At 48.3% G+C, this 26,134-nt stretch overlaps 1 protein-coding gene across 8 annotated transcripts in view; it reads left to right on the top strand.

Moving 5' to 3' along the window:
• Window positions 1-26,134, top strand: part of SGSM2 (small G protein signaling modulator 2) — an 88,268-nt gene that overhangs the window by 19,441 nt on the left and 42,693 nt on the right. For all 8 annotated transcript variants that reach the window (XM_033171823.1, XM_033171825.1, XM_033171821.1 and 5 more), the window contains exon 3: window positions 24,927-25,089. In XM_033171823.1, coding sequence (XP_033027714.1) covers window positions 24,927-25,089 — 163 coding nt within the window. The remainder of the gene's footprint in view (window positions 1-24,926; window positions 25,090-26,134) is intronic.

The raw sequence follows: 26,134 nt of genomic DNA, 5'->3' as shown, positions 1-26,134 counted from the left end.
GCCCCACTCACCTCACAGAGTGTTTGTTGTGGGGGAGGAAGGGAAAGGAGAATGTTAGCCGCTTTGAGACTCCTTCGGGTAGTGAAAAGCGGGATATCAAATCCAAACTCTTCTTCTTCTTCTTCACCAGCTGGGCACAGAATACCCTGTGTGCCCCTCCGCAGGAGGGAGGCAACGCATGCCCTTTTTAGTGGTGGCTCCCCGCTTGTGGAATGCCCTTCCTGGGAAGGCTCACCTGGAGCCCTCTCAGTTTAGTTTAAGGCACTCTTGGCCCTTAGTTTGAAGGGTTTTTAAGTATTTCTGACCTCTTTTGGTGGTGCGGGATCTGCTGGCACTGTCTTCTGTTTGTATGGAGGCGTGCGTTTCGTTTTTTAGGTTTTAGTGTTTTTGTTGTGTTAGCAGGTCACTTCTGAGTCATTTTTTAGGAGCGAAGTGACTAATTAAGTAATAAATTAATAACAACAACTGTCCTAGGAAGAACAGGCACTCTACTAACCCTTAAGATATTTGAAGATGGTCATTGCATGTCTCCACCTCATTGGTTTCCCCTTCTGCTTCCTGAAAGAGCTAGGTTCAATTTTCTGATCTCTTTCATTGAGAGGATCGTGGATATATTATAGCCTGGCACTAGATGGGTAATGTTTCTATTTGGGACAAACCTCTTTTCACATGGACCTTCTATGTAGTACATCCCCTCCTGCTCAAATATTTGAGTGAATCATTTTTCTGTTTTGCATTGCTGCCGTCGTGCGGAGGCGAGTGCCGTTCCATTTGATTGACACCCGCTGTTCAACACTAGTGGTTTTTGATTGATTCCCCACTTTAAGGAAATAAAATAAGATCTCCCTGCTAGGCCTCTTTACCGGCACAGAGGCTGTTTCTTTTTGTTTTGCTTTATTGTGGAGTTGCGGCTTGTGCTTCAAGTGACAGTTTTATTAGCAACATTTCTTTTCCCCATGTCGCTTTTTGTTAACGACGCCTGAAACGTTCGTTGCTTGGCAGCCCGTCCCAGCTAGGAAAAGGTTTGCATTACATGCTACCTTCCCACCCCACCACCCCGAGAATGGTTTTTTTGCAGACTCTGGAGAGATGGGAAGCGTTTGCAAAGTGTATGCATCGCGCCCCCCAGCAGGTCAGATGGTTGAGCTGAAGGGAGGCGAGGTGCAGCACATGGTTAACCCATGGAACTCTCTGCCGCAAGAGGCAAGGATGGCCATCTACTTGGATGGATTTAACAGAGGATCGGACAAATCTATGGAGGACAAGGTTATCAAGTTGGGCTGCTCACCACAATTGGCTGTGTTCTAACTTGAATGCCAGCAGCTGTAATGCTTCTGAATGCCAGCAGCTGGAAACTGCAGGAAGGGAAAGTGCAGGTTTTGTGTTCAGGTTGTGCTTGGGGGTGTCCCTCAAGCATCTGGTTGGCCACTGCGAGAACAGGATGCCACCTGCATGAGCCACCTGCATGATCCAGCAGGGTGGTTATTACGTTATTCAAATTATCAGGAAGTTTTAATTGTGTTTTAATATTTCGTTGGGAGCAGCCCAGATCGGCTGGGTCAGCCCAGTTGGATGAGTGGGGTCAGCGTTTGAAATTAGCCAGGCGCAAGGTGCATTTTGCACCTGACTATTGGCCACTTGTGACAAAGTGATCTGGTCTGTTTGTTCCAACATGTTGCCTCCCCCCCTTTTTTTCTTTTTTTTACATTTTTCAATTAGATGTACAGTGGTACCTCTGGTTACGGACGGAATCCGTTCCGGAGCCCCGTTCGCAACCCGTGACATGCTTAACTTGAAGCACCGCATCTGTGCATGTGCGCCACGCGATTCGGTGTTTCTGCGCATGCGCGTGACGTCATTTGCCGTGTCTGCGCATGCGTGAACTGCCGAACCCGGAAGTAACGCGTTCTGTTATTTCCGGGTTTGGCGCGTTCGTAACCCGCGTCGTACGCATCCTGAAGCATGCGTAACACAAGGTATGACTGTGTACTAAAAGAGTAAAAACTGAAATGCAGCATAATCATACACCAACACATTATTATACCAATGTACTTAATTATCACAGCAGCGACTATTTTATAATCTTAGGGTAAATATCAATAATATCAGTGATGAATTATGAACCTGCCTGTTTTCTTCAATTGCAATCTCCCCCCCCCCCAGCTTCTTTAAGTTTTTAAATGCACAGCATTTCATTGCAAATTTCCCTAATATACTCTGCTCAATATAGACATTTTTGCAACCAATTCCCCCTAATAGGATGCATTTTTGCACGTCGTTTTCACTAATACATGCATTTTAATGCGCTCTTGTGAACACCTTTACCCTGGTATATGCATTCCTTGCTGTAGCTGGAGAACTGCATTGCAGAAAAGCAGTTCACCCACCCAGGTCTTGGTTACACAAGCCAGTTCAGTTCCTTCATCCATGATCACATCATAGATAAGGCTGGTTCTTACTCAGCACTGACCTGCCATTGAGCAGCACAACCAGGTTAGGAGCCTCTGTAGCCAGGCAGCCAATTCTCTGCTGGATAGGATCAGTCGAGGGGAATAGCCTGAATCAACAATTAAATGGCTTTGTCTACTTGCAAATCAATCGGGTCTCTCTTGATTTAAAACCAAGCCTGATAAGCACTTAAAAAAAAAAAAGTCAGATAAGCCTGAGCTTTGCAGACAGATTGATTCTGTGCACGGTTCCACATTCCACACACTTGCAGAGAATTGCGGTCGATAAGACAGCCCTGGCAATGAGCGATGCTGTGCTTCCTGAGGCCTGGAAATCGATGCAGATGCAACACCCTGATCTCTTGTTTGTCTTGTAGGAGTTGGAGTCAAGCAGCCTTCAGGGCATTCATTCATTGCCTGCGGTGACTGAGCCTAGGAGCTGTCTGCATCTAATGCATCTGTCTGGAAAGTGTGGGGGGGGGGTGCGACTTTGAGGCTTAAATGCAGGCCACCCCAGTCAAACTTAATGCAGCTTTCTGGACAGTGTTAGAAACTCAGATATATATTAGCTAACCAAGTGGCACCTTACGGTCACCACAACAGACTGTCTAGGCACCTTTTTATACATTGCAATTAATAGTAATACATTATTCATTTCATTTCTATACCTCTATATTTTAAAGGGGGGAATCTCAAAATGGTTTACAAGACTTTAAAACATCGAATAAAACAATCCAGAATAAAACAGATTCAAGCTTCAAGGAAAATATTTCAAATCCTTCTCTAAGTGACATTTTGCTTTCTCCGTGCTTGTTTACCTACTTAATTTGTAGAGCTGCCCCATAGCAGAAGTGCTCTAGGGAGCCGGTGTGGTGTAGTGGTTAGAGTGTCAGACCAGGACCTGGGAGATCAGGGTTCAAATCCCCCCCTTAGTCCTGAAGCTCCCTGGGTGACCTTGGAGTCAGTCACAGCCCCTTAGTCCACCCCACAGGGCCATTGTAGGGAACTGAGCGAGGAAGGAAGTGAACCATGTACTCCTTGGAGAAAAAGGCCAGATACAAATGTAATAAATAAGCTCTTCTACTTGCCTGCTTGAGAAAACTGGAGAGGCCAGCCAGATGGAGACGAGATTTACCAACTTGGCATCCAGAGATCTCCACGTGGTCGCCATTGGACCCATGCCAATCACAAAGCGCACCTGGCACCTGGGGAATTCCTAACGCTGTTTCTGGATGCTGTGAAGCCAAGCCGGCTCACCTGTCCACCTCTCTGAGAATCACTTCCTCTTCTGTGATGCTTATGTGGAGGGGAGCAAGAAAGAAGAAGAAGAAGAAGAAAAAGAAGAAGAGTTTGGATTTGATACCCCGCTTTATCACTACCCGAAGGAGTCTCAAAGCGGCTAACACTCTCCTTTCCCTTCCTGCCCCACAACAAACACTCTGTGAGGTGAGTGGGGCTGAGAGACTTCAGAGAGAAGTGTGACTAGCCCAAGGTCACCCAGCAGCTGCATGTGGAGGAGCGGAGACGCGAACCCGGTTCCCCGGATTACGAGTCTACCACTCTTAACCATATATAAGTCCTTGTTAACTCACTTGGCTTATCTCCGTTTAATATCGAAGCTGCAAGGGTTATTGTGGTTCAATATTAGAGACCACAATATTTTATTGTTGATTTATAAGGTTTTTACTATTGGCTCTGCTCTGGGTTTGCTTTCTTGTCTCCTGAAAACCCAGCCGCTGAGCTGCGCCTTTGTCTCGAGGCTTTTCTCACAGAAGGTTGGGTTACGCGATTGCGCCGGGGTTTCTCAATCGATCTTTTTTGTAATATTATTGTTCTTCTTACCCCTCTTCACGGCGCTGCTCCTTGCCCCCTGAGCTCAGGATTTTTCCTCCGTGAGCTTATGTTCGTTGCCTCCAAAACCTCTTTCCCTCTGTGGATAGACTGCCCGAGTCACAACCCCGGCAGTTTTCAACCTGGCTGCAGGAGCGGCCAAACCGGAAGCCCACGAGTCTACCGCTCTTAACCACTACACCACACTGGCGCTTGGGGAAGGGGCCTTAGCTCACTGGTTTGCATTTAGATGCACCCAGGTTCGATCCCTGACATCTCCAGGTCAGGCTGGGAGCACCCCCTGCCTGCAACCCTTTAGGGCTGCTGCCAGTCATTGTAGACCTGTGGTTCTCAAACTTTTGCTCTTGGCCACCCTTTCAGAGTAGAAATTTGCTTGTGGCACACCCAATTCTTTACTGATTGGGAAATACGTTGGAAAATGCAAAGAAACGAATCCTAGCAGTGCTTGATTCGTAACACAGAACACGACTGCTTTATAATATGACCGTGAGGCATCCAGAAAGTATAAAACAATGCAGCTGCGTAAGAACGTGACTCAACCCCCCCTCCCCCAATATAATGACAAAGGAGCCTCTTGCAGACTTAAGTGAGAGGCGCAAGCTTGCTTTTGCCGGGATTCCAAAGGCAGATCTGTATAAAGACAACCCGGCGCTGCTCCTGGCACCCAGGAAGCCCCAATAAAGAATGGGAGAATGAATCCCCACTGACTGGCAGCGAGGCTTGCAAAACCTCAGACCCAATCAAGAGAGCCAAAACTGTTCAGTAAGGAGAAGTGTGCTTGCGGGTGAGTGACTCACCCTCTTGTGTAGGACGGCTTTCAAAAATAGAACGGGAACGAGCCTCGCAACAAGCTGGATGAGAGGGGAGATAAGCAGATGTAGATAATACCAGGACGTAAGAAGGAGCCTGCTGGTCTTATCTCATCCGGCATCCTGTTCTCACCACGGCCAGTCGGATGCAGGTGCAAAACCTGCGAGTGAGACCCAAGTGCAAGAGTGTTCTCCCCCCCCCCCCCGTGGTTTCCAGCAAGGGGTATTCAGAAGCATAACCGCCTCCAACAGTTGGAGCAGAGCAGAGCCATCATGTCCAGAAGCCTTTTGTAGCCGTGAATGTGTCTATTCCTCTAGGCTGGTGGCGCTCACTGCTTCCTGTGGCGGTGAGTTCCGTGGTTTCACTATGCACCGCATGGAGAAGTGCTGCGTTTTTATCTGCCCTGCATCTTCCATCATTCAGCTTCATTCAGATGCCCACAGGTACTAGTGTTACGAGACAGGGAGAGAAACATTTCTCTATGCACCTCTTCCACGCCAGGCTTAATCTATCATGTCGCCTCTTACTGGCGTTTTCTCTAAACTAAAAAGTCCCAGACACTGCAACCTTTCTTCATAGGGGAATCGCCCCATCCCCTCAATCAGTTTGCTTGCCCTTTTCTGAAACCTTTTCCAACTCCTTTTTGAGGTGGGGTGACCAGAACCCTACACAGTACTCCCAAGTGCAGTTCGCACCGTAGATTTCTATAATTGTGTTACAATATTGGCAGTTTTTATTTTCAGTTCCAATGATCCTGAGCATGGAATTTGCCTATTCGTACACACACGCAATTCATAATCCCCCTCCCCCCCCAATCAACGCCTTTCTTCCAAACCTGTTCGAAAGGCTTGGCAGTTCTCCTTTCAATTAGGCAAGGTGTGATCACAACAGCCAACCTCACCTCCGTTGCTTTAAATCACTAATTACAGGCACCCTCTCACATTCCGTGCGGGAAAGTGGATTCCTTCCCAAGCCTCACTAGGAGACCTTAGCAACTGCGAGGCAGCTGGCGAGTGATTAACTTGCACTATCATATCTATCAACACATATCCAGAGGCAGATACTGAACAGAAGCAAAGCAGTATCAGATTCATCTGTGATGCAGTGGGGGAAGCCAGAGGTGGACACTGAGCCAGAAGCAGGCAGAGTTTGCAGCACGGCAAGAGTTTGCCACTGCTTCCTATCTCTGCCCAGGGCCGTCTTAAAGGGATCAGCCGCCCTGGTGCGACGATCCCTCGGCGCCCCCGGCGGGCCGCCTCTCCGCCCACCTCCCTCCCGCGCTGGCCGCCCCTCGGGAGGGGGGGTGGGCGAGCGGGGGTGAGGGGCGTGGTGCTGCAAGCCGGCTGCCCTCCGGAGCCCCAGCTGGAGCACTGGGAAGGGTGCACAAAGCCCCGCGCCGCTCCAGAGCCATGCCCCTCATCCCCCGAGGGGCGGCCAGCACGGGAGGGAGGTGGGCGAGCGGGGGGTGAGGGGCGTTGCGCTGGAGCGGTGCGGGGCTTTGCGCTCCCTTCCCAGCGCTCCAGCTGGGGTTCCGGAGGGCAGCCGGCTTGCAGCTCGCCCGCCGGCGTGCGAGCGTCCGCCCGCCCGCCCGTGGGGGCGGGGGCGGGTTGGGGAGGGGGCGCCCAGTATGCCAGTGGGCTCGCGGGGGCGCCCCTGGGGGACCTGACGCCGTGGCGTGCTGCACCACCCAGCCCCTATGACGAGACGGCTCTGTCTCTGCCCCTCCTTCTCATAGAGGTGTTTTAAGCAGAGGCAGAAGAGGAGGAGATGGAGGGACAAAGAGCAGATAGCGGGCCTGGAAGGATGGAAGAGGGAGGTCCTTCCCTTGTAACTCTAGATTTCGTAGAATTGTAAAGTTGGAAGGGCCTGCAAGGGTCAAAGTAGGAATCTTTTGCCCAGCTTAGGACTCAAACCCATGACCCTGAGGTTAAGAATCTCATGCTGCTACCGACTGAACTATCCCGAGTGAGAGATGCCAGAGAGGGGGAAGCAGATCGGCTCGCTCTCTCCCCCACCCCTCTTGCGGAGTTCAGAGCCTCATCATTGGGCTGGGCAAAGCACTTAGGCCTGCCAGAAGGAGAGGGGGTGGCAGCAGAGCTGGCGGCAGAAGGACAGGACACAGTCTTGTAGCCATGAACCGGGTGCCACCTTTGTAGGTGGGATCAGACACACACGCCCAGCAGGTACATGGTGGAGCTGTAGGGGGAGTGAGTCCCTTGAGTGAGTCCACTGCCTCTTCTTTTAAAGCTCGGTGGGAGGGATGTGTCTTCTGTTGGGACATCTTTATAGCTTCCGTTCAGTTCTAAACCTCTTGCCTTGCTCCTGTTCCTTGGCGTCTTGTTTTCTGGACCTTGACCTTGTAGCTGAGCCTGAGCTACTATCAGCCTGAATAAAGACCTCTTCCTTGCTTTTCAAGGAACAGCTGCTGCCTTTGTGTTTTGGGGCGGGAGCTTGACAGCTTCCCTCCATCAGTTCTATGAATGAAGTCTGGGAGAATCGTAAAGGCTAGCGGATTCCCAGCCCACTTTCTCCAATCTGTCTGTAGCCCCTGAAGCTTGTGCTGCAATAAATCTGAGCCGTTTCCCCCTGTGCTGTGAGAATCTTGTTTGGCAGTCAAGGATAACCCTGGAGACCTGAGAGCAGAGGCCTTCGGAAGGGAAGCAACCGCATTGTCTCCCGGAGCTGTCCGTGGTGCTGATCTGGTGCTTTTCCATTTATGCTCCAGGATCCTTCAGGCTTTAGAGAACACCCCTTCCTCTCCTTTCATTTAGCAGAGCTTTGGCTCATTTGATATTTACCCAGTGAGGTCTTTTGAGTGGAATATGACTAATAGGTTCTGTTCTTTGTGCGTGCGTGTGATATTCTGATCTTGTTCTTTTTGTAGTTGCTGGTAGCCTTGGGTGCTCTTTGAATGGAAAGTCAGGTTAAAAACCCTAAATAAATAATATCCGACTAGGAGGAGAGTTGGCTGGCTCAAAACATCACAAGCTGCCAAGGCCTTTGTTCCAAACAATACACAAGAGTTATTTTCTCAGTCCTTCCCATAAGCCTAGGTTGGTGATCTGGGCAGGGCAGCTGTGAACTTGGGTCAACGCAGAGAACAGGACATTTCCCTTGCTGTGATCCATACTTCACCTTCTCTGGCTCAAAGGTCCACCTCCGGAACCCTCTCCTAAGGACTCTGAGCTACTGAACACAAAGTTACAGGCCTGGGATTCAGAGACAACTGCCCTCTTCCCTTCCATTATTGTCTAGGAGGTGCTCTCATGGGCCAGGGTCTTGCTCCAAAGAGGTGAAAGCCTTTCAACAAAAGCATTTATCCAAGAGAGTAGGGTTCCAGGTGCAGCATAGTCTCAACTAGTCAGGGTCGTAGAATTGTAGAGTACACGGGTCGTCTAGTCCAACCCCCCTTCAATGTGGGGATCATTTGCTCAACGTGGGGCTCCAACTCACGTCCCTGAGGTTAAGAGTCTCGTGCCCAGAGTTGATATCACAAGGAAGGGGGGTTAGAAATGGGAGCGCAGCCCCAAAGTACAAGGAGCCAGGGGCCTGTGTAGTTTCTGGAAGGCTCAATAGGGGGGCCTTCTATATGGTGGCTTCAAAGTCCACACCCTAACCCTAGCTGCTGGTCGTGTTGCTGCCCTGGGCTCTACTGGAGGAAGGTGTGAGCACATAAGTCTATTCAATAATTAGCAATTGATCAAGTTCTAGGGATTCTTTACTCAGGAACTGACAACCATTACGCCTGAGTTGTGAGATGACTCTGGGCCTATAGATGAATGCAAGAAGAGCCCTGGTGGATCAGGCCAGTGGCCCATCTAGTCTAGCCATCCTGTGCTCACAGTGGTCACCCAGATGCCCCAAACTGGAAGCCCCAAGGCAGGAGCTGAGCACAAGAGCTCTCTCTCCCCACTTGCGATCCCCAAAAACCGGTGTCCAGAGGCATAATGCCCCCAACAGTGAAGTTCTTCCTTGGGATGGACCTTTCAATGCTCAAGGAACAAGGGTTGGCTGCCCATCCCCAGACAGCTCCAAGGGTTTCCCAGCAGGTCACCCACCAGAGGGTATCTCTGGCACCAGTTCCTGCTCCTCAGTTTCCTCCACCTGTGGACTGTCTCATCCGTCCTTTGAGGACTCGGTGTCTGGCACTGGGTCAGAGCTGGGCATGACATCCCCCCCCCCCTCCTGACTCTAACTTCACCATCTGACAAGCATGTCCCACCAATATGCCACACCGGAAGGTTTTGCTGGTGTGAGATTGGAGAATTTGCTCCCTCCGTTCTGTGACCTTTTTCTTTTTCTCAAGCTCTCTGCCAGCTGCTGCTCTGCAGTGAAATGATTGGACTGATCCATCCATTCATTGCACTGTGAAGAGGCACATGCTACTTCACTTGCAGCCGTTACGCCCTTTAAGGGAGCGGTGTGTCCACGTGGCCATGGGGACAGGATACGCTCCGCCTCTGTGTGCCATCTTGTAGAAACACTGCTCCAGAGTCCAGGTTGCTGTCGTCATTAGATGACCAAGCCTTTGGCAATATCTTTACCGCCGGCACAGGGCAAATTCTTTGAATCGCACAGTCCATTAAGTGCTATTAATAGCCACTGATGGTACAATATAATGGCAGCACATTGCTTATTACCAGCAGGGACCAGGAAACTGCATAAGACCTCTGTGTTTCTGTGTGGGTTGTGGAGAAGCTGCACAGGACCTTCTCTGTAGTGGCAGACGTAAGCTGTGGATGTCCCAGCAACCATCTCCAGTCTGGAAACGGCTCGCTGATGTGCTCATAAAAGGCATTGCTTGAAAGCTCATGCCACAGGGAAGGTTGGTAGGGAACCTGTGGCCCTCCAGATTGTGGGCCTCTGAATCCCATCACCCCTAGTGTCAGGAGTAGGTCAGCAATAAATCACATGGCATAAGTGAAGTTAACCCTTCAAACAAGGTCTGTTCAGGAGGTCATGCCTAGTCAGCACAGCAACTCAACCTGGTTGATCTTGCCTCTATGAGGCAGTTGTTGGGACAGAAGGTCACTGCCTTTCCACAGTTGCTTAAGCCTCTTCCTCTCCCAGGTCCTACCTAAGCAATCTGAGACCACATCATCATGCCTGTCTTTGCTCCTCCCTCTTCATGCCTCTTCTGGTTCTGGGAGACCAGCAGGAGAGGGAGAAACCCTGGCCTCTTCACCAGCCTGACTCATCTCTGCCTCTTGGCCTCCCTTCTCTCTGGCTTCCGCCTCTGCTTCTGATTTGTGACTTCTCTCTGCCATACACTCTTCCTGCTCACTAAACCCTGTTGCCTTCTCCTCCTAACCATTCATTGTCATCCCACCACCACTCCCCGGGCTCTGAGTCTTCTTCCCTTGGGGGTTCCCCAGCCTCCCACCACTCCTCTGCACCCGGCCAGTCCATGGCACCTTGTCATTGGTCATGATGGCTGGGGCTGATGGGAATTGGTGGCCATCAAGTTCTGGAGAGGTGCAGGTTGCACACCCTTGGTGTATGGACCCATCTTCTTCAACCCAGTTCTTTCCAGATGTTTTGGACCATGGCTCCCATCAGCTGCAGCTAGCATGACCCATGACCAGGAGTGTTGGAGGCCTACAATATTTGGAGGGCCACAGGCTCCCCACCTCTGACCTACACCAACCCTTCCCTGTGGCTGTGTTCCCATCAACCTCAATGTCATGCTGCCATTCTCACTGGAGCTGAAGGGAATCGTTTCCATTCTCCATCTGTACGGCTGATGGCCAGGGATGATGGGAACTCTAGTTCATTAGTTTTTGAGGAGGCCAGAGGTTTCCCACGTCTGCTTTGCCGCAAGGAATTAAAAAGGGGGGCATTTACGTCTCCAGTGTTAAATATATTTGCATAGGCCCTGTTTTGTCAGTTCAGCGTGGCTTGTGACATATCTGGAGGCGGTGGAGGGGGCTCTGAACTGCCGCCGTAATTGCTCTGCGCGGCTGACACCCAGGTCTCTGGCAGCCTCTGCGTTTCAAATTCCCCTTTTCACAAAGTGGATATCAGCCTTTCTAAACCGTATACGCATTTCTCTCTCTCTCTCCCCCTGCCTGAAAGCAAAAGCCTATTACCGGCAATTAAACCGAATGTAATTTTCAAACGCAGAAGACAAATTGAAAAGCCCACATTCTTTTGAGAAGGCTTATCTCCAGAATTGGCTTTGGCGATTAAAAAAATAAAATTAAAAATCCAGAGGGAAATGTATTGCAAGGGAAAGGGAAGGAATTCTTTCCCAGCGTGCCTATGAGAAGGAGAGATAACTTTAAAAAAAAAAAAAGTTTTTTTTTAATAAGCTGTGTAGGCTTGTTTCCACACTTGCTGAAATGTGTAAGAATCCACACACACACAAACATACCGTTTATTTGTTTTTTGCTTATTTGTTTGTGTCATTTCATTTGAACTGATCCGGCGCCTGCCATCGTAATCTGAGGCCCTTCTTCATATGCCTCCTCTGTGAAAAGTCCGGAGAACGGACATTGTTATTCGTTTTGTTTGTTATTGTCCGTTCCTTATGGTATGTCTTTTTTGTGATTTTCCTCTTGTAAACCGCCCTGTGGTCCTCGGATGAGGGGTGACATAGAAACTTAATAAATAAAAGTTAAAAATAAAATATCTGTTTGCTGGGGGTAGCATAATGCAGTTCATTGGGCCTGGTAGGGTGGAAGGCAGGGAGCCCAACAGTAGGTGGCGCCAGAGCCAATGACAGCAGCTCATACCAAGAACAAACTTGGTTGGTCTCTAAGGTGCTACTGGAAGGAATTTTATTATTATTATTATTATTATTATTATTATTATTATTATTATTATTATTATTATTCTTTTGTTTTGAGCAGTGGTTGTGGACACTCACTGGGACTCTGGGGCAGAAGGCAGGGAGCCCAGACGGTGGCTGGAGCCAGTGACAATGGCAGGAAGATCCTGCTCATTCTCACCCCCACCCTCTTCCCTGCGGACTTCTACAAGGGAAACTTTGCTAGGAGGTGGAAGCTGAGAGGAAGGGGTTCGCACGGGACCTTGCCAAACAGAGCAAGGTTTAACTCCTGCTCCACTTACCAGCCGGTGAGCAAGGGTTAACTCCTGCAGAATGGGCTGCCTGCACCAGTCCCCGGGGAACTGGCTTGCACAGGCAGTGCAGGATTGAGCCCCACCTGGTTACCCATCAGCCGATGTCTCAGCTGTTGACCCAAAGGGTTCCGGTTTCAGGGAAATGGCCTTCTGGGCCAAACCTCTGCTCAAAAGCCATCAGCTGGTTGTCTGAAGCAGCTCCCCTTGGCAGCTGGTTTGAGGCGTCCCGAAAGGCCAGCAATTTTTTACCTCCTTAATTTATTAGTATTTTCTCTCTCCCTCCATCCCGCCCCCCCCCTTTCATCAACAAGAATTGGGAGAGTTGCTTGTAAGGCTTTCTGCCTTGGTTTGCAAAAAAGCTTCACACACACACACACACACCCGTGCTATGCACATTGTCGCTTTGAATGCACCACATTTTGCCAGGTCCCGCAGAGCACATCTGGAAATCATTTCCCCTCCCCCTGCCGTTTTGTTGCCATAGTAGCGGCTGTTGGTACTCCTGATGTTTTTAAAATACGTCTCGCCACCTGAGGACGTGGTTGTTTCCCTCTGTTGTGTTCTTCTGCCAAGGAGCAGATTATTGGTTAATTGTTCTTTGTGTATCAACAAACCGTTTTTTTCCTGAGCTGACTAATAGGATCGTGGCGCTAATGGTAATGAGACAATTAGTGCAATCATCTCTCTGACCCGCCTCCTCCACTCTGGTATTAAACGAGCTTCCCTTTTTGTGTGTGGGGGTGGGGGTGAATTTTTTTAAATTTTATTTATTTATTTAATGGAGCTTGTGTTCCAAGAAGACCCAATGGGTGAAAAGGGGCCGGTGTGTAATTCTCAAAGTTCGGCAACATGCTTTATTCAGTTTCTGGGGTGAAAAGCATTTCTGCGCAGGCCATTTGAATGGCGCATTCTTAGTAGCGATGGAAGTATCCGTCAACTTTGGTTGTCTCAATTTGTCATTGTTCACATTTTGCAGGAATCTGTGATTAAAAAATAAATGAACCCTGAAAGTTCGCCAGCATTTTAGTGCAAATGTCTCCAAGTACAGTATAGGCATTTCTGTATCCAGTTTTGACTAATGTACACATTTTTGCAAGCTGCTTTCCCTAATAGTATGTGTTTTTGCATGTTATTTTCACAAATATCTTCATTTCCATGCACACTTTCCCCCAAATAATGTGCCTTTCCGCGAACATAGGTTGCTTGGAGACCTGCGCAACAAAATTCAGAAAAGAGTGAAATTTTAAGGATAGCTGTTTCATTCTTCCCCTGGGGGTTCTCTTGGGGGTTTCCCCAGCTAATGCCTCCCACCTTCAGCCAGTCAATGACAGGCCCTTCCTCAGTTCAACTCAGTTGCTGAATCTGACGGGGTTTGTGTGTTTAAGAGCAACAGTACATGACTGGGAGTGTGTGTGTGTGTGTGTGTGTGTGTGTGTGTGTGTGTGTGTGTTGCATGGTTTGTTTTCACCTCTGGTAACCCGTCCCCGCCAAGGAATAGTTTTAGGATCAAGAGATGCACAGGGAACTTGTATACAGGTGAATCGCTATAAAAAATACCGGTATACAAGGACCTATGAAGAAGTCTAGGATGGTGAATGTAGCATTAAAGATTCAGCTGTGCTTGTTCTGCGGCGTTGATCACCCCATCAAGGTTTAGGAGATCTTTGAAGCCCAAGTCACAGCGTATATATCTTTAAAAGTTCACTGCTCGCTATATATATATGTGTGTGTGTGTGTGTATCAGTTTGGCCAAACTGCGGGAGGCAGTGGAGGATAGGGGTTCCTGGCGTGCTCTGGTCCATGGGGTCATGAAGAGTTGGACATGACTGAACGACTGAACAACAACAAATATATACAGGTGAAACTCGAAAAATTAGAATATCGTGGAAAAGTCCATTTATGTAAGCAATTGTTTTCATTAGCTACTGGAGTTTAATATATGAGATAGACTCATGGCATGCAAAGCAAGATATGTCAAGCCTTTGTTTGTTATAATTGTGATGATTATGGTGTATAGGTGATGAAAACCCCAAAGTTGAAATTGTTAATTTGGGGTTCTCATCAGCTGTACTCCATAATCATGACAATTATAACAAATAGAGGCTTGACATATCTCGCTTTGCATGCCATGAGTCTATCTCATATATTAGTTTCACCTTTTAAGTTGAATTACTGAAAGAAATGAACCTTTCCACGATATTCTAATTTTTCGAGTTTCACCTGTATATGCGAAAGGCTGATTGTCTGGCGATACTGCAGGTTTTATATCAGGTGGCAACACCAGATTGGCACACTAGTATCACCTAACCAACTGCCTGTGTTAGGAGGATTCTGAGAGGTGGTGCTGCCTGAATGGTCTGTACCTCCTTTCTCTAGCCAGCAGGGCCCAGGTAACCGCTATTTTATTTATTTATGTTACGGTAATAAAACATTGTTCTTCATGCAAGGATTTATCCGGTGTTTTCCAGGGCCTTCAAAGTACTTCAGCACGCATTATCTTGGTAATTTGTTTACCGCAGCTCTGCAAAAGTGGCTCGGTATTTATTGTACCCATTTTACTGATTGAGGGGAGGGGAGGGGAGGCGGTAACCTAGAGGGAAAGCAGCCTGCTTAAAGCTGCCTACAGAATTTGTGACAAGCTGGGGGCTTCCTTGGGTGTGCATTTCAAGTCTCTTTGCGAAGCAACGAGGGGCTGGTTTGCGGGGGCGAATCGGGTGTCTCAGCGAAGCCTACAAGGAGGTTGTGAAGTGAGCAGCCCTCTCACTTACCTGAGGAATATGCTGGCAAACATGGGGTACTGAAATGAAAAGACATTGGCTGTTATTTTGATTTCATTTATTGCATTTACATCCCACCTGTTTCTCTAAGAAACTATAAGGAATCGTGGATTTGTAGAGTTGGAAGGGACCCTGAGGGTCATCTAGTCTAACCCCCGCCCCCTGCAATGCAGGAATCTGAACTAAAGCATCCGTGACAGATGGCCATGATTTAAGGTGGCGTACATGGTTCTCCCCCATTTAATTCCCCACAATTACTCTGTGAGGTTGGTTAATGCTGAGAAGCAGTGACTGGGCTAAGCATCATGGCTTAGTGGGGATTTGAAACCTGGTCTCTCAGGTCCTAGCATGGCACTCTAATCATTGTACCACACCGGGACTGTTGTTAATTATTATATTTAATGTAATACAGCTTTTAATTTCAGATATTTCTTGTTTTGTAGACAAAGGCCATTGCAATGTAGTTCTCTAACAAGCCAGACTGGGCAATCCTCGTAACATTCCTGTTTTGGTGGCTGAAAATTCTGTTCCTGGCAAACCTAAAAAGATTACCTGTAGAAACACACACACACACACGGCTCTGCCCCTGCTCATTCTGCTTACCAACCCCCCTGCGAACTCGTTATTAACCCCTAGAGCTTCCCCTTCCCACCGCATGCAGAACGACTAAGTTCAGTTTTAGTGGCCCCTTGGGTTTATCTTGATGCAAATCCTGGATTGTGATGTGGCACTACAAATCCTCCAATGGGGGCAGTGTGACGACAGCCTTACATTTCTATGTATATAGGAAGATATATATATATATATATATATATATATATATATATATATATATAATGCAGTTACATAAGAGTTAACTGTGAAGATTATGGTTGTCATGTCTGCTGATCTGATGTCTGCCGAGTCTGCTTTTGTGAATCTTCTGCTGAAGGCAAAGAGAAATTGTGCTGGGAAGATAATTAGATTTTTTTTCTTTCTGTCTGTCTTACAAATGCAATTAGAAGCCTCTGGCTGCCTGATTTCTGAAGCTGGAGACCTCTGTGTTTGCATTACTCTCCCCCACGCTATCCTCAGGGTCCTGAGGTCCAGCTATGGTCAGAGAAGTCAAACAATGGCCTTTAAAGCATTGCAGAAAAAGAGGAACCAATCGGGCGGGGAGGAGAGAATCACAAAGCAACCCTGAAAATAATAAGCAGCACCACACTCTCTAGTTTTCTCTCTGGGAGCAAACATTGGCAGGAGTGGCTCAGAACATAATTGTCCATACACCCGAGTCACCAATCTTGTAGAAAAAACCCCATTTCTGCTGGTTTCCCCTTTTTAAACGAAGGTACTAAGAGGATTTGGAAATGGCAGCTTCTTGAATGTGGTGGGAAACATAGCAGGGGTGGGCATCCCTTTCTTAAGATAAGCATTTTGCAAATCTGGGAGACAGCCGGACAAGCCAGAAGTTCCGTTATCTTACCTTTGTATTTGTGATGAGGAGGAAAATTGCTCCCAATAAGCTCCTCCGCTGAACAAAATAGTGGGGTGGGGCTCTAATTCTTCCTATCTCTGTGTAAATAATTTTATTTATATAATGTTCCTGTATGCCATTTTTATTTTTTATTTTTGTCACAAGTGACCCCAGTGCAGTTTTACATGAAAATAAATAAATCACATCATTGCAAATCAGAGAACGCAATGAAGAGCTCAGTGGAGTATAAACAGCAGGGCTATAAAACAAATAAATTAAGACAGTACTATAAAGCTATAATTCAGCACCATAAAACGAAACAGACTCGAGGCTCCAAAATTGGTCCAGCCAGAAACCACCAAAAGTGAGGGGGAAATAGAGGATATGGTTTCTGTTGAACAGGGAACTCCTGACAAACGTGTGCCCGTTTCTGCCCTCCAGAAGGAAGGAAGGTTTCAAAACTGGAGGGGCAGCGCAATGTAGTTTTATTTTTATTTATTCCAGCAACTTGTAAACCACTTAACCACACTCTTCTCTGAGGGGTGTATAGGATCAGTGTATTGGATTTGGATGTATCCCAAATACCAGGCTGACGTCCTTTGCTTGATAGGGACATATGGCTGGTCAGAGACAAAGTGGAATCTTTACCAGGGTGGAATCTAGACACATAAAAAAAATGCTGTGAAATTGCTTTTTAAAAACACGTTTTAAAAAATAACTTGATTTTGCCATAAGCTCACCATTGCCATCTAGTGTCACATTTGTATAGTGCAGTTAAATCACACTTAAAACTTTTTAACTTCATTAGGTCTGCACATTTCTATCTTAAAGTATTACCTTTTCTGAACAGATGCCAATTTTATGCTTTGACCCATATATTTTTGTATTGTCTCTATGCCAATAAAGGTGATTGATTGATTGATTGATTGATAGTTTTTCTTGACCCCAAATCAAATTCAAATGTTTCCAGCACAAAAGACCCCAGATCTACCGGTATTTGCCTGTAATTTGGCAGTCTTTATCCACTCGGAGGGGATAAAGTAAATTTCATTTACTTCTGCCAAAAGGGGAACAAAGCTGCAGCCATTAAAAACAACAACAACATTATTTCCCAATAACAAATGTGGGAGCTTTTGGGGTGACGAACTCAGAGCTGGATAGGACAGCCTGTGAAGCTCCTCAGATGAAGGCGGGGTGTTTGCTGAAGTGCTGAATCAGGGTCTGGATAAAATATTGCGGACAGTGCACACCCCTAAAATGTGGCATCTCCCAGTTGGAACATGCTGAGCTATTATCTCAGGATGGAAGGTGCCAAAAAGGGGCATATTTCAAAGGCAGGGGGAGCTCTGTTCAGAGAGTCAGGATCTAGGAACTCCTGGATTCAGGGCTCTGGGAAGGCGGCGATGACATGCTTTTCAGAAATATTCTTGCAAGGGAACAGCAGCGTGCCGTAGGCCAGCTCTGGGCTGTCGTAAGTTGAAATGATTTCCTGAAGCAATAAGGGAGAGGCAACCACGATTGTGGCAGGAAAGGTCCAATTAAGTCTTTTTTGCTGCATAATTGTCACCTGGAGTTAAATTATAGAGGAAGAACCCCTCCTGACTGAGTCTAGGTTTTTATTACTTTGCTTCACTTTTCTGTTTTGATGCATGTGGTGCTATCTCAGCTGACGTACGATTTCATTAGTTCCCTCTCCCGTCTCCGCGGGTGTTGTGCTGACTCTAGGCTGATTCCACGGCCGCTCACTTTCCTTAATGCTCGGCATTAGTTAGGCTGGGATAGCAGGATGGTCCTGTTGAGACGAGGGATGTAATACTCCCAGGCACCCTTCCCTTTCTTGCCCCTTAATCAAGTCAGCCGACTGAGGATCCAGGATTGATCTCCAGTGTTAAACTGCCGGCTTTACATTTACCAGCTTTTTCCTTAAGAACAGAGCCCTGCCAGGACAGCCCAGTGGCCCATCTGGTCCAGCAGTGGCCAACCAGGTGCTTCAATGGGAAGCCCACAAGCAGAGCATGAGGACAACAGCACTCTGTCTCCCTGCAATTCCCAGCAAGTGATATTCAGAAACATTAGAGAGCCAGTGTGGTGTAGTGGTTAAGAGCGGTAGACTCATAATCTGGGGAACCAGGTTCGCGTCTCCACTCCTCCACATGCAGCTGCTGGGTGACCTTGGGCTAGTCACACTTCTCTGAAGTCTCTCAGCCCCACTCACCTTACAGAGTGTTTGTTGTGGGGGAGGAAGGGAAAGGAGATTGTTAGCCGCTTTGAGACTCCTTACGGTAGTGATAAAGCGGGATATCAAATCCAAACTCTTCTTCTAGTGCCACCAACAATGGATGGAGATCGTAGCCATGGGCTGGCAGCCACCAAGAGCCTTATAACCAGAACAGGATGGAGGTGCCAGAAAAATGGGGTCTTCTGCAGAAGGGCATGGACAGTGAATAAGGAGTATTGGCCAGTGAGTGAACAAGGACATAGCCCGTACTCAACTGTTGTTGTTTTTTACCTCCAGAGTTTTCCAAGTGTCATGGACTGGTTGGAAGCAGAGAAATAGGAGGAAGCAGGTGGGGAACATTCTATGGGATGAAGACGCAGAGCCAGGGGATTGGTGGTGGGATGATGATCAGCAGTCAGAGGGAGAAGCCTTGAGAGGAGGAGGTGACAAAAGCAGGAGAGGCAGCAGGGTTTAGTGAGCAGGAAGAGGCTGGGGCAGAGAGCAGTCCAGACTCAGAGGCAGGAGAAGTTGGAGGCCCAAAGAGATTATTCCAGCTGGTGAACAGGCATGGGTGTCTCCCTCTCCCTCTGTGAGAAGCACCTCACTCTCCTGGTCTCCCAGAACCAGGAGAGACATGAAGAGGGCAGAGGAGAAGTTAGCTTCATGCTGGCACAGTCTCAGATTACTTGGGGGAAACCTTGGAGAGGAGGGGATTTAGGCAGCTGTGGGGAGGCGGGGGACCTTCAGTCTCAGCAACTATTTCAAGGGGGCAAGACCTGCTGGAAATGTTGCTGTGCTCCTGTGCAGATCCTGTTTTTACTAATTGAGAGTGAATTCCAACCTGCTCAGCACTCTCCTGTCTCCAGGGCTGCAGGCAGGGCGTCTTTCCCAACCCTACTTGGAGATGCCAGGGATTGGACCCTGCTTTGCGTTGGTGACAGCGTGCACCTCCACACCGTCAGGTGCTTTCTGGGAGGGATCCAAGCCCATACTGGAGCTTAAGGTTGGCTATTTCAAAGGAGATTAAAGGGCTACAGTGCAACAGACGTGCCTTGAAAATACCCACCCATCAAAATAGATGTTTTGCAGTTTGGAAAGTGACAGTGAAAGGCACAGAGAAGTGTGAGGTGAACGAATGACCAACGGGAAGATGTGCAAACACCCTGAAGCAAATCAGGATGGATGCTGAGCAAGCAGGTCCTCTGTAGGGTCCCAGGGACCTCCCTCCGTGGATCCAGCCCTTCCGACAGTTCTAATCTACTGAGCTGACAAGCTGCCTGTCCCGCTTTCTCCCCACCTTTAATTTTGTTGAAACAAAATAGGAAATTCTTTCCAGTAGCACCTTAGAGACCAACTGAGTTTGTTCTTGGTATGAGCTTTCGTGTGCATGCACACGAAAGCTCATACCAAGAACAAACTCAGTTGGTCTCTAAGGTGCTACTGGAAAGAATTTCCTATTTTGTTTCGACTATGGCAGACCAACACGGCTACCCACCTGTAACTTTAATTTTGTTGGAGCTGATGGTCTTCTGTGCACCCAACTCATGATGGAAGCCAAAGACAGCAATCGTGCCTAGGCTGTGTGTGGGAAGCCCGGAAGGTGAAAAAGCCATATGTCCTGTCTCTCCTGCCCACACAGGCAGTGGCTGCAATCTGGAGCCTGCCTCGCAGACACAGATGCCATCTCCAGGCAGGGTGTGTGTGTGTGTGTGTGTGTGTGCGCGTGTGTCCCCGAAATGGAATTAACATGCATGCAGATTGGCTGTTCCCTGGCAGCAAATGAAGGTGTTTTAAGGATGCTCAGACAGGGGCGGGCTCGGTTGAGAGCTTACGGGGATGGGTCAGCAGTACGGACGGGAGAGTTTTGATTCAGTGCGCCTGGAATAGCAAACCCACCAAAAAAAACCGTTCCTGAAGCAATTGCCATGACGTCAGACGTCTCGTTTTCCCAACATGGGAGAATGACGTATTGTCCGGGCTTGCAAAGCACCGTACAGGCCCCTGACAACCAGCTGATTAGGTGACTGCAAACCTCCTTTGGCCCAGCTGAGTATTTGCCTGCCCCTCACCTGATGTCATAAACGAGAGGGAGAGAGGAAGAGAAGAAAAGGGAGGAGGGAATTGGCTCCAACAGAGCCTGTGGGCCAGATCTTGCAAACAATTCCAAGTACAGAACACAAATGTTCTGAGTGTTTGTTCTCTTTTAGCCGCCGCTAAAGGTACCTTTTTCATGGGCTGCAAGAGTGGATAAGAGTTGCAGCAAGATTTATGTTCCTTCCAGTATTGCAGTACTAGCCTTTTGGCCACCAATGTAGAGTCCACTTAACTTTGCCGCTCTGTCAAGGCCCAGAGCATTGGGATGTTACTGTGTGTATAGCATGGCGCCACGGACTGGCTAGATGCAGAGGAGTGGTGAATGACACGAGCTGGGGGACCCAGGGGATTGGTGGCGGGACGACGATCAGTGGTCAGTGGGAGAAGAGGGAACAGACAGCAGTAGGAAAGGTGACAGGGTTTAGAATCATAGAATTTAAGAGCTGGAAGAGACCACAAGGGTCATTATTCCACCCTCCTGCAATGCAGGCAACTTTTTGCTCGAACCCACAACCCTGATATTAAGAGTCTCTCGCTTTAATGAGCAGGAAGAGGCTGTGTCAGACAGCAGTCCAGAATCAGAGGCAGAAGCGGACAGGGTGAGGTCAAGAGGCAGAGATGAGGCAGGCTGCCAAAGGAGCCAGGAGCTCTCCTCCTCCTGCTGTGGCCAGCTCCCTTCCCCCCTGGTCTCCCAGACCCTGCAGAGGTATGAAGAGGGCACAGCAATGAGAGACAAGTCAACGGAGTCTCAGATTGCTTGGGAAGGAACCAGGTAGGAGGAGCCTTAGAGAGCAGTGGGAAGGCGGGGATTTCCAGTCCTTGCAATTGCCTCATCGGGACAGTTCCCTGCTGAGAAGAGTTGCTGTGATGCACTGTTTTCCTTGAATAAAGAGTTAACTTCACTGACTCCAATGTTTTCTTGCTGACCTATGCCTGATTCCGGCTTCTGACACATGAGTATCTGACCGCTTTAGGGATTTTCCAAGGCAGTGACTTTCATCTGGAAAGGTGCCACTCTAGGGAATGGCCAGATCGTATGTTTCAGTGCCGCTCCGGGCATACCACAGTGCCAGAAGGCGTCCAGGGATGCCACATGCTTTAAAGGTGTTGTGTGTACGCAGCCCGAATCTCTGGGAGTAAATTTGGACAGTAATGTCGGCACCAGGCGGGCCTCACTGGGGGAAGTATTCCATGATTTGGGGTGGATGGGTGGAGGTCACCACCGAAAAGACCCTCCTCCCATCTAACCCAGTTACCTCCATATGGTTAAGACTGAGGGGCTGAGACTGGCAGGGTGAGAAAAGCAGGAAGTTCTTCCCACTGGTGTAAGGACCTCTCTAGACTGGTGGTTTGTTGGATTTTTTTGCATGTATATTCAGTAACATGTAATTGATGCTATAATGGTCGCTTAGTGGTGGATCTCTGCTGGATTTATACTGCCCTGTCCGCATGTCATTCTGCTTGTCCTGTGAGGCTTCCTCATTATTGCCACCTGGAGGGGCGCTCTTCCTAGAATCATAGAATTGTTGGAAGGGAACCTGAGGGTCATCTAGTCCAACCCCCTGCAGCGCAGGGAATCTCAGCTTAAAGCACCCGTGACAGATGGCCATCCAACCTCTGCTTGAAAACCTCCAAAGGAGAGACCACAACAAAACTGGGACAGGACACAAAACTCCGGAACGTTTTGTGGTATGAAAAGTTACCGGATTTCAGCAGGAAGCTGCAGGACACGTACCAATCAGACACGACGCACGCAGGGTGCAAAACCTTTTGAAGTGCCAACAGGAGGGAAAGTGGAATTATAACCAACCCCAATATGAGCACATATTTTCACGAATGCAGAATGAAAACAGAGCCTGTGGAGTCATGCTTCATTTTCTCAGAGCCTTTGGTGCTTATCGATGGAGCCGTGTAAGTCGCAGAAAGATTCCCCCCCCCCCAAAAAAAGTCGCAGAGTTTCCTCTCCCTCCACTCCCCTTGCATGTTTGAATGAAGTGTGTGATTTTTCTCCAGCTATGCCTGGGTGTGAAGGCAAAAGGCTTGGTATTTTTCCACTGCTGTGCTACAAATGTTCTGAGTTTGGGTCAGAGATGTTCAGCCTTTTTTTTTCTTTTAAAAAAGCAAAATGAAGCCTATCTTCCCAATGGATTATGCTTTTCTCCCCCCCCCCCACTTTTTTTTTTTAAGGCTGCAAAATGCGAGTTCTCTTCCCCAGAGGTTGCTCACAGTAATTGACACAGGCAAAAGCAAGCACTTGTGGTCAGATCAATCTGGAAAAGAGGCAATCCGCTTTATGTTATCGTTTTTTCTTTGGGAGGGCTGTGGGGGTTGGAGGAGCCTGTGCGTTGAAGCGACTGGGGGGGGGGGGAGAGAGGCGCTGTCTCTGAGACGTCCGTGCTCCCTGCCTCTTTCTTCCCTTTCTCCTTTTCCGAATTTAATCACCGATCAACTGGGGTTGATCATGGATGAAACATTCTGTGGGTGTTAAGTGCCAAGATTGCGATGCGGCTCAGTGTCCACTTGGCAACTACAGAATTCAATACGTGGGCATCTACTGAATCGGCAGGAGAACTCACCGTGAAGGGCGGTTGGGAGGGGGGAGAACTAAATTCAGCCTCCAGTAATTTTGCAAGCACGTTTTCGGACTTCTTTATCGGCGCCTCAGAGTTGTTAAACGCTTCTTGGTTCCGGGTGATCAAAAGCAGCGCTGGGGTCCTGACCTTCGCTCGCTTCAGGAATCTAAATCTGTATCGCCTGGTCTACCCTTTACGTTTGTTGCTCCAGGAAGGGATTTTGGGCAGATCCACGAGGAAATGGGAGGGGGTAGGCTTTGGAATGGGCACACTGGAAATTTACGTGGGCCACAAACAGACTCGTTTGAATCCCTGACCTCTCGTTGCCTTGGGGCCTTCTGCCCTGTTGGGATCTGGTCTGGCCTGGAGCTTCAGATGGGGGGGGGGGGAGGAAATAGAAGGGGCAGGCCTCGGTCTTGTCACTGGGAACCAGGTGCTGCCTTCATAGGTGGGATCAGTTCATGCACCTGCCCAGGTGGGTCATACATGTGGGCACACAGCAGGCCCATTGGGCAAGAGGGCCCTGCTCATGCTGCCTCATCTTTAAAAGCTCGGCGGGAGGGGTGTGTCCACTAATGGGACATCTTCTTTTTGGTTGTGATATGAACCTCTTCCCCTGGTCGTGTGCCTTGGAATCTCGACTTCCGGACCTTGCTGAGCCTGTACTGCTCTTAGCTGGAATGAAGATCTCTTCTTTTGCTTGCAAGCAACAGCAGTGTTTGAAAATGAGCCAGGTGCTGCTAGGCTGCTGGTGCATTTTGCACCTGGCTATCGACCACTTGCGACCAAGTAAAGATGCCTGGGTGCCAGGGTGGCCCAGCCTGACATCTCAAAGCATCCGGAGGTGCGTGCCTGGGGAATCCTTGGATCTGGACTGTTTTCACACACCAATAACTTTCTCCTGTAGAATTCTGTCCGTTCAATTTTATCTGCACAATGGGCAGCAGCAACCACCACTAAGAAAAAGAGGTCGGAATAGGCCAATATCTATGCGGACTGTCCCTGGATCAAGTGACTTTTCTTCTTTAAGTTGTCAAAGTTCTTAACCTAGCTCTAGGTTGCCACTTGAACTAGCCAGGTGTTTAACTGAGAATCAATCACAGTCAGTCCATCATTTGGGGGGGGGGGAAGACTTTAGATCCGTCTTGCCCCAAAATGGCAACTAGACATTCTGTTTTGGCAACTTTAACCTTGGCCTAAGGAGCTATTTGGGACCTCGCTTATATATCTGAGTTTCTAACACTGAACAACAGCCACTGTCATTGTGTTTTGCGACGGGAGCCTGATGCTAGTCAGAGGTTGTTCTTCATTTGTCCGCCCAGGTCATCCCAGGTCATGATTTAGGATGGGATGCAGTTAGGCAATTGGCTCCTCCCCTTGAAGCGCCATCTTGTAGCCTTGTGGTCTTCGCCATCCAGGCTCTTATTTTATACTTGGCTGTGGCTGGTGGACCACCAAGTCCATCCACCCTGAGCTTCCAGGGACACCCACCCCTGAACCACATCGTCCTTTTGCTCCTGTTGTTAAACAAGAGCCTGTGTTTGCCCCAAGACCACAGAACTCTGCAGTGGAGTGGGGTTTGCTCCTTGACACTCTCGCCTTCTTATTTCTTCCCAGGGGTGGTGGAAGCTTGCCTCCTGCACATGCTCAAGAGACGGGCAGCTGGCTTCCTGCGGACTGACAAGATCGCCGCCCTCTTCACCAAGGTCGGCAAGACGTACGACGTTGCCAGCGACGTGTGCAGGAAAGCCCAGGAGCTGCTGCAGCAGGTAGAAGGCAGGTGAGGGTTAAGGTCCGCCTCCGAAGGGATTCCGCAGCTCAGTGACGGAAAGTTGTTTTGCAGAATTTGCACCCACCCACCCACCCCCGGCCTGGTCCCAGAATTAGATCTGCAGCGTTTTCAGTTGAAAGACTGGAGTGTGTTGATTTCTGCACACTGCAAAGGGCTGGCATCGGGGGGCGGCATCCTTGGGCAGCGGCCAAGGACCCCAGAACTCTCATGGCCATCCCCCCCCCTCTTGATGCCAGCTTGCAGGAGCACATTTTAACAGACTGGTCCCAGGCACGCATTGCAAGGCTAAGAGAGACCTTAATTGCACTCTTATGAGGTCATCTCAGACAGGTTTTTTGGGGTCCTTTATTTCTTGCCCTGTTTAAATATTTGCTTCAGCTGTGCTGCCACATTTTGAACAAGTTTATATTTAAATAGCCTGTATGGTGTCCATGAAAAGGTTCTACGATGGCTATGCAGCAGATATTAAATCAGTGCTGAAAGGGAAGGGGGAGTGTTTATTTTAAAAACAAACAAGCATTTTATGACGTATATAAAATGGAGAGAACAACTGTAACAGCAGACGGAAATCAAAAGTTGAAAAAAGAAAACCATAAAATAGGCACACGGAATGAGTACAGTCGCTCGGGTTTTAACATGGGTTAAAATAACAAAATCCAAGTAAGGACTATTGGTATTATCAAGTATAGTTCCTGAATTGCCAGGTTGGTGACAAGGGTTGTCTTGAAAACGATGGCTGGGCATAAAAGAATGCCAAAGTGTTTAAAAAAGTGTTCCTAGTCCCTCTAAAATCTCAAATTATGCATAACCTTCTCCATTATAGCTATATCCCATACCATTAGTTTCCCAGTACCATTAATTTTGGACAACAATAGTTTATTTAGCCTTCCTTATCAAACCTTTATTAGGCATTTACATGTAAAATCACGAGAGAAAGAATCACATACAGGAACTTTAAAATATATATACACAAAGAATAGTTTATTTAGCAATATTTATTGTTTCTGTCAAAATCAAGCCATCTTTTGTTTTG

The sequence above is a fragment of the Lacerta agilis genome, chromosome 15 (assembly GCF_009819535.1).
Source record: "Lacerta agilis isolate rLacAgi1 chromosome 15, rLacAgi1.pri, whole genome shotgun sequence".
NCBI classification, from domain to species: domain Eukaryota; kingdom Metazoa; phylum Chordata; class Lepidosauria; order Squamata; family Lacertidae; genus Lacerta; species Lacerta agilis.
The sequence above is the reverse complement of the archived record's forward strand: the minus strand, read 5'-3'. Positions and strand labels throughout refer to the sequence as shown.